The 8,824-nt window shown below is 37.8% G+C and overlaps 1 protein-coding gene across 3 annotated transcripts in view; it reads left to right on the top strand.

Annotated features, from left to right (window-relative positions):
- RHOT1 (ras homolog family member T1) overlaps window positions 1-8,824 on the top strand; it is a 54,867-nt gene that overhangs the window by 13,632 nt on the left and 32,411 nt on the right. For 2 of the 3 annotated variants that reach the window (XM_019516891.1, XM_019516905.1), the window contains exons 2-7: window positions 889-947; window positions 3,319-3,400; window positions 4,169-4,212; window positions 5,406-5,459; window positions 6,279-6,331; window positions 8,242-8,350. In XM_019516891.1, coding sequence (XP_019372436.1) covers window positions 889-947; window positions 3,319-3,400; window positions 4,169-4,212; window positions 5,406-5,459; window positions 6,279-6,331; window positions 8,242-8,350 — 401 coding nt within the window. The remainder of the gene's footprint in view (window positions 1-888; window positions 948-3,318; window positions 3,401-4,168; window positions 4,213-5,405; window positions 5,460-6,278; window positions 6,332-8,241; window positions 8,351-8,824) is intronic. The other variant, XM_019516898.1, reaches the window with a different exon arrangement.

Below are 8,824 nucleotides of genomic sequence, written 5' to 3'. Positions count from 1 at the left end.
ACACCGACTCCATGAGGAAAATACCACCTAAACAGCTGTATATTTCATTGCTTGAAAATATACAAAGTTGGCAATTTGCTGTACAGAAAATTGCTTCATCTAGTCTAAACTGTCAGTTTAGATTAGTGGATCTCCAACTTTTTAGACTCAAGGCACGCTTCTTTAGACTCAAGAGCCCCTTGGAAAATGTCAGCTCTTAGTTTTCACTTGTTTTTTGTTTATGCAAAATCAATAAAAAATAATAGAGCAATTCTTCTGTTGTAAAGAACTCAGACCACAATAGATCAGAGTGTTTTTGGTGCTCTGTATTCCTGTTTGAAATCTCTGGGTTTATCTTGTGAGTCGTGCAGGTGTTCGAACACCTAACAGTGCTAATATTGAGTAGCACCCTGTGGCACCCTTAAAAGGATCTCACATCACCTCTGTGTGTTGTATCACCCTGGCTGAGAATCACTAGTTTAGATAGTGTATAAGACTGTAATGGTATAGTAAATGTTCTGTAAGTGCTGCTGTTTTCAAGAAAGTGTGTTACATGTTGTAGCAACTTGAGGCTACATCTTGCTCATCTTAAGCAAATAAGGATGGACAGGGCAATGTTTGGTGATGTTTGGTCCCTTTGCTCTCATCTGAAACTTCTGTCTAACTGAAAATGTATAGGTATGAACCAAAAGTTTCACAAAAATGGTCCCTGAAGCTGAATCTTCTTGAGGGAGCTGAGGGTACATTTAGTTAGGATTTGTAAAAATAAAAATATTATGAAAACCTTTCTAATATTCATCATTGGAAAGTGTTTAAAAAGTGTTTTATGTCTTGAGATGAACTGCAATTATTCAGTGTAGCAGAAGTGTTAAACAAAGAGTACTGATTCAGTATTTTTCCCCTTCGCAGCCAGAGTTGGGAAGACATCGCTTATTATGTCTCTTGTCAGCGAAGAATTTCCAGAAGAGGTAGGAAACCCCTGTTTGTCCTCCAGGTTGTGCTTCTACCTTAAAAAGCTATTTATTGAATAACAAAAATTTACTTGCTAGTTATAAATTAAGATTAGTGGATTTATCATTTCAAATCTACGTTTTTATTATTAATGGAAATATTTTTCAAAGCTGGAGCTATTCTTCAAGGTGATAATGGCTCTCCTGGAAAAGTGATTAAAATTGATTAGAAATATTTTTGTATGAAAAAGGAATTATAACTGTTGCTTATTTTTGCTTATTATTTTCCTATGCTTAATTAAACTTGCATTTGTTCTTCATGTTCTTCAAGTATTAGTCCTATAAAAAGCTATCAAATGATATAGGTTAGAAGTAAAGAATAATGAAAAGTTGTGTGAGAAAGGGAGAGGCACTTAGGTGTTGGGTTTTTTAAAGCAGTTGTGCGCATACAAATGGATGCATCTAATATAAGTAAGTGAGGAATAAAATACTTATCAAACTGCATAGCTCTTGCAATCATAGAAAACGAGCATTTAAGTAAGGATGCCTGTGTATTGAATTTTTTTTTTTTTGCTTTGCTAGTTGACTCATATTTTATAGCCCTGTGGATATAAATAATTGTATCACTCTTTCTCAGAAAAATGAAGAAATAGCTTGGTTTTATTGGTTAGGGACTAGGTAACACTAAACCATTTATCTGGTGATTCTTTGTAAAAGACAGCAGAGGATACCTTTTGCAGTATCCTGTCTTTAGCACCAGCTATAGTCATTTTACTGATGTGTTTTAAAAGGGAAGTTTTGATACCTATTAACATTAATATTTAAACTTGGGAACACGGGGCTTGAAACCACAAAGCACAAATATTCGCTGTTTAAAACTATGCTGCCTGTTATTTCCTGACATAACACAGTATGTGCCCACGGTTTGAGAGCAAGATTACATGCAATTGCTTTACTGATATTGCTATTAGTCCTTGCCTGTTCTGATGTTCTTTTGGTGTGATTATGTGATGATTACTCTGAACAGGTGAAGCGTTGTATTCACTTCTCTACTCTCTGCATGTTATATAGTATAGTACACTCCAGTAAGTACCTGTTAGAGGAAAATTATTTGCCGTCAGCATGACAATGTAGTTGCTCTGTTTGTAAAGAAAACTTCCAGTCTGATTGTATTAAACAAAACATCAGAAAAACCTGTAAGAATCTGACATACCTTTGATATGTGGATCAGATCTGCATATAAGTATCTTTACCAGGCATCTGTCACTGGATGGCTGGCCTGTCTCATGCACAAGGTGGTGCCCATAACAGTCATTCTGGTTAAACGTGTCACTAAGGTATGCAGCTTTACAGAGAGGCATTCTGTGGGCAGTTAGGCTCATTAAAAAAGATGAGATTTTGGCGAGCAAAAAGAGCAGTTAATCTCCTATGAACATAAATTTGATGGTACCTTTGTGTTGCATTTTACATTTTGAAGAAATACGAATTAGTGCTCCTTTGTGATTTGCAAAACATCATGGCTAATTCACAATATTTTGTAACAGATTAATTTTTATGAGTATAATTGTTTGGTTGCTCCTGGACTTAATATTTAGCAGAATGTATCAAAGGAAAGAATCTTTCATAAGTTTAGACTGCATGGAAACTGAAGTTTGAGTATGCATCATCATGTTAGAGAAGTTTCCTGTTGTATAGAAAAGTTGAATAGTTTTTATTGATCCAATCTGCTGCTTTTGAGGCAGTGAAAACTTTGGTATTGATTTTAGTGGGAGCAGGATTAGACCCCAAATGTCTTTGATGCACAAATTAAAATGACTTTGACAGTATTTTTATTTTGTGACTATCTTCATATAGATGACTAATTTTTATTGTTGCTTCCTTAGAAACAAATGTAAAGCTATACCTCATTAATAATTTGAAATAAAAAATAACCACTGTACAGAATATGCTTAAATACAGCATTTTGGGAGTAATAAGAGTTGCTGGTTAAATATACTGTAACTGAACTACTTTTAACTTTATTTACAATTTATACTTCATTTTATCTCTTCATTTTATCTGCACTGGAATAAGGATTCCTTTGATGTACTGGGTTTGAGGTTTATTGAGACTTGTTATGAGTCTCAATAACAATACTTTCTGGTAAAACATTTACAAAATTCCTTGCATGGAGAATGCTGTACAACAAAGTATCAATGACCTTCAAAATTTAGAGAGAGCAACCAAGTTCTGCAAAATTTAACAACGCTGATAATACTGTTCAAAGCCACCTAATTCATGGAGGAATTGTAAATACTATATGTCTTTGATTGCTACTGGATGCTCAGTGATGTGGTTTATTAGGTTTTAGTAAAAATGTTTCTCTTTTGCTGTTTATTCACAAACCAAGGTTCCTCCACGTGCAGAAGAAATCACCATCCCAGCTGACGTCACCCCTGAGAGAGTGCCAACCCACATAGTGGATTATTCAGGTAATGGCTGTGCAATCCACATGACTTATGCCACTTTGTGGCATTGCTTATCCTGCAAGCAGTATAAAACATGTTATATATTAACCTCATCAAGTAATATCAGCCTGTCCCAAGAGCTGGAAAAGGGATTTTTATTTCAGCATCATTTTTATATAGGATAGTGGTGAATCAAAGACGGGGCCTCAAGTTTTTTCATCTCTCTTTTTTTTGATAGTGTCTTTAATTAGTTCCCAGCTTAGTTCAAAGAAGTACTGATTTCTTCATGAGGTTTTAAGCTTGTATCCATGGATTTTCTCTTTTAATACATAAAATGCCCAACATATGGAACTAACCTAAGTTTTGCTGTGCAAAGAAATGGAGTGGAGCTAGGAGTAAAAGTTATTACATGCCATGTGGTTTTCCTGGAAGCTTACATTACACAACAGTTTAGTATCCTAAGTGGGGATGTTGGAGTATGTATGGGGTGCAATCATTCCAGGGTGGCCTCCCTGCAAATGTATTTATTTCATCTTAAAGGGTATACTACATAACGGAAACTTATGTGCAAATCCAGGTTTCAGCCTGGTGGCAAAGTGATCTTTGCATTAAGGTATACTTCTGCTTCATACACTTTGGTTTAATCTTATTTTAACAAGGGGCCATGTCCCAAATGGTCTTACCCAGAATGAGCAGTGTGAAATACTCAACTCTGGATTTTGGGGTGTACAGTGATCTATACTCTAGTTCAGAAAACAGAATAATAATGGGCATTTTTCCCTTTTACCACAGAAGCAGAGCAGACTGATGAGCAGCTTTATCATGAAATCTCACAGGTGAGTTAGCACAAGTTGAGTTCACTTCTACTCCTTGGAAAGAAGTTTCAAGTCCTTCATCTCTTGAATGTACTCAGTATAATTGGGAGAATCCTTGTATTCTTCCTTCCCTACTGCCTCCACTACCCTTTCTTTAAAGACTTGTGTCCTGACAGACCTTCCTTTGTCTGTGGAAGTCTGGAGGCTGTTCCATGGCAAATGCAGCAGCGTAGTTATCGTTATCTCCTAGAAGGAATTTCTTCAGTGACTTGGATCATTTTTATCTTTGGGGCCACCTCTGCAGTGCTCCCGTTTGGTGAAGTGAAGGGAAAAGTTGTGTCAGAAAATGGCAGAATTTGATTTACAGGAGTCCAAGTTGATGAGAGCGAAGTGTAAATGGATGGGAAAGCCAGAAACAAATGTAAGTCCTCTCATCCTCTGGAGATTAGAAGTACAGCTGTAACCACATGTTGCAGTCTCCCTCTTGTCACAGTTTACTTAGGACAGAATCCATGTTTTAATGATTGCTAGGGCTGATCATGCTCTCAAATTTTTTGCTCCCTCTGTAACCATTGCAAGAAGTAGCCAGTTTTGCCTTCCCCTTTTGCAACAAGATCAGAACAGGAATATTATTCTTCCCCTTTTGCCAGTTTGGGTTCATGGGTTTTCCAGGCATATAGGAGGAAAGAGACCAGTTTTTTTCGGTCATAACTGACCAAGAGATTGGCAGTTTTTGTTGCAAAATAATGTCAAGTCCCAATTCTTGCTAATATTGCTGTAACGTTACTTTTACAGTGATCAGCCAAAGTAGGGTTGTTCATGGAGCTGCTAAGAATCCTCTTCCATTCCTTGCCCTCAACCCTTTCTGAGTGTTTTAGATACACTCTTTGTACAGTCTGTACAGAGGTAGTGTCTTCCTATTGTGTTTTGTCCATGGTGTGTAGCCAAACCCAAGAATCACAGTTCTGTACATAATATAAATCTGGGAAGATAGTTCTGATGGAAACTAATCTGGGCATTTCTTAACAATTCTCATTCTGTGTTCTGTTAAAGCCATCAGTCTGGTGCTAAACTATATAAACAGCTCTGGGCAAAATCGTAGCAGTTCTTATTTTTCTTTTAAATACAGTTGTGTATGCTGGGTTAAATGTTTGCAGTTCTTCCTAAGAATCTGCATGTTCAGGATTCAATAGTTTTTCTTTTCTTCATTTTAGGCTAATGTAATTTGCATAGTATATGCTGTTAACAACAAGAATTCTATTGAAAAGGTATGACAACAAATTTTTATCGATCTATGTGCTGTTTAAGATGCAACTCCTGTGCTCCTGTATCTGAAGTCACAGTGAAAAACTTTGTTCTTGGCTATTGAAAGGGCAAAAAAATCTCACTTGAAGTGGTGGAATGACAACTTGTGCATTCTTTGTTTGCACTCTCTTATTCCTTGTGTGTCAACACCTCTGGGTTCTCCATTGTATCCACCATTCCCCCAGATAAGAAGCAACTAAGATTCCCTTCTCAACCTATTTGCCACATTACAGTAGGCTAGAAGGTTGGCCGATCAACCATTTTATGCTTTTCCCTTTCGTTTTCCATTCCCTTATGGCCAAACGTGTACATTATTGTATCATATTATTGTTCCAATGATAAGTTGACCCCATCTTTTCAGTTCAACTTCAGGAAAAAAAAATCTCTGAATATATAAATAACTTCAGATAAAGAACTGCTATTGCTATTATAAAACCCTATGGGAGAATCAAATAATGAAGGAAACTATCCAAAGGATTACAGGCTATAAAAATACTTAAAAACGACACTGAAATTTGTATCTAACTGGTATACTTATTACATGCATAAACAGCAAGTATGGAAGTCAAGATTGTCAAGATCTCAGTTATAGGTCAACTCTGCATGTTAGTTGTGTACTTTTTTTAATGGTTCTCTTGGAGATCATAAATCTGTTATTGGAACAATACGGTATGTTCCTTCCAACTCCCAAGACCAGGCAAATTAAAGTCTGTTATGGACAATTCATTCTCATATTAGTTTGAATATTCATTTTATTTACTAACACCAGTTTATTGTTTTAGGTAACAAGTCGATGGATTCCTCTCATCAATGAAAGAACAGACAAAGATAGCAGGTACTTGCTCAGAGATGAGAAGAAATGTAATAAAGACTGAGGACCACAGTGGTGGGTTGCGGTTGGTTAATATTCAGAGTCTCGGTCATGTGAAAAAGAAGTTGATATTGGAAATCTTGCGGTCTGGACTCTTGCAGATTTTCAGTGACCTAGATGACTTTTACCCACTGAGTGTGCCTTGTGTTTTGTATTTTGCTGACAGCCTGCACCGGTGGTGCACAGACTTGCCCCCCACTACAAAAAGGATGTGGACAAATTTGAGAGAGTCCAGCAGAAGGCAATGCAAATGGTTTAGGAGGCTGGAGGATATGACTTCTGAGGAGAGGGTGAGGGATCTGGGCTTATTTAGTTTGGAGAAGAGAAAACTATGGGGGGATTTCATAGTAGCCTTCAGCTACCTGAAGGGGTGTTCAGAGAGGATGGAGCTAGACTGATCTTTGTGGTGACAGATGACAGAACAAGGAACAGTGGTCTCAAGTTGCAGCAAGAGAAGTTTAGGTTGGATATTAGGAAGAAGTGTCTCACCAGGAAGGGAGTAAAGCACTGGAACAGGCTACCCAGAGAGGTTGTGGAATCTCCATCCTTAGAGGTTTTGAAGACCTGGATAGACAAAACCTTGGCTAGGATAATATAATTAGGGATGGTCCTGCTTTGAGCAGGGGGCTGAACTAGATGACCACCTGACATTCCTTCCAACCCTCATTTTCTAGGAGTCTGAAACAGAAACACAAATCCTCAGAAGAAGAAAGAAATCTCTTTTGGGGCTTCTGGGGAACTTGGACTGCTAATTGTCCAAGTCTGCTTGTTCTCAGTCATTGTGAGCTGCTTAAGAATTACTTAAATTGCTGTGTAGAAAGTAACTTACTCAGTAGACCAAACCTTCACAGCTTTGAGGTCCTTGCACCAGTACTATATTGTTGTATATTGTATGGATGTCTGGACATTAGGGCTGCGCAAAGCTTCAGACAGTGATATGATTTGGAGGAGATTCGGCCCGAATCTCCGAATCCGAATAGAGTCAGGAGACCCTTTAATCTCTCTGAATCAAATTGGAAGCCTCCTATTCAATTCAGAGAGATTCGATTAGTCGGTCGTTGACACAGCTTTATATGTTTTTCTACGTACCTCGAGGTACCAGGCATGGCTTGTGAACACTGAAATGGTGGGACAGATAGAGTGTTCCGGCGGGGGGTAGGGGAGGTTCCCTGCATGCTTAGCAGCAAACCTGAAGTACTTCCAGTCTACTTCTGGGTCCGCCATGGAGCACACAGGGGACCCCCTCACCCCCCCGGCTCGGTGACTGGTGCCTCCTGGGTGTGAGGAGGCACCTGGGGACCCCTGCAGCCAATCAATGAGCTGGGGAGGCATGGAAGGGTCCCCTGCATGCTCCCATGGGACGCTTCATCCGCCCCACCATCTCAGTGTTCGTGAGCCGCGCCTGGTACCTTGAGGTACGTAGAAAAAACATATAAAGCTGTGTCTATGGCCAAATTGCTGATTCTCCGAATCAGAATCAAATCTTCAGATTCAGCATAATCGAATCGGGACAGTGATCCGAATCAGCAAATCGAATCACTGTCCCTTGAATCAGGCCAAATCTGAATCGGATACAGCCCACTTCACACACCCCTACTGGACATCTCTGTTATAATTTTTGTTCTGTATTACTGTGGGTGATGTAAGAAATCAGAGTAACTGGTCAACTGTTTCAAAATTTTGAGGACAAGTGACATACAGCTTAAGTGATTGCTAAATTAATTTGTTTAACTTTCTGTTACGAAACCCAGAAAATATAAGTCTTATCATAGAAACTATTATTGCTGATTTGCTAACTTCCTCTGGCGTGGAGTTAGATGGAAATACTTTTAATGTCTCTTGTATATCTCGTCTGATAAGTCTTTTGTTTTTAGACTGCCTCTTATCTTGGTTGGAAACAAATCTGATCTAGTGGAATACAGCAGTATGGAGACCATCCTTCCAATTATGAACCAGTACACAGAAATAGAAACTTGTGTAGAGGTATGCTAACGTTTTTCTAATGTTTGAAACCATTTTGAATAGAAATACCACATTGCTCCCAGGCTCTTATGTTAGCTTTTAGTAATTGTTTATTTATTACATTTTAATGTGGTTTTGAATTACTGCAATATAAATATTAATCAGTAAAGTCATTAAAATATTTTTAGAGAAACCTTGTGTCATAACATAATTAAATCTTGCTGAAAGCATGTTATCATATGACTTTTTTTAAACACATGTTGCTTTTAGAAATGTCATTAGAATGAAATTCTTAAAACACATTTTTCAAAACAGGCATGTCTATCAAATGTTAATACTAAAATAAAAAAAAATAAAAATAGGGTACCAATGCATACTTTACTGTTTTGAGTGATAATCATGATAGAGCACTTTAGGACTGTTACAGTGTTGGTGGTTTTACAGCGTCAGAGCTTGAGTCCAAAGACTCTTTTTTTTTTTTTTTTTTTTCCCTTT

The sequence above is a fragment of the Gavialis gangeticus genome, unplaced genomic scaffold (assembly GCF_001723915.1).
Source record: "Gavialis gangeticus isolate Ggan-Ray unplaced genomic scaffold, GavGan_comp1, whole genome shotgun sequence".
Lineage (NCBI taxonomy): Eukaryota > Metazoa > Chordata > Crocodylia > Gavialidae > Gavialis > Gavialis gangeticus.
Note: the sequence above shows the minus strand (reverse complement) of the source record. Positions and strands in the feature narration are given on the sequence as shown.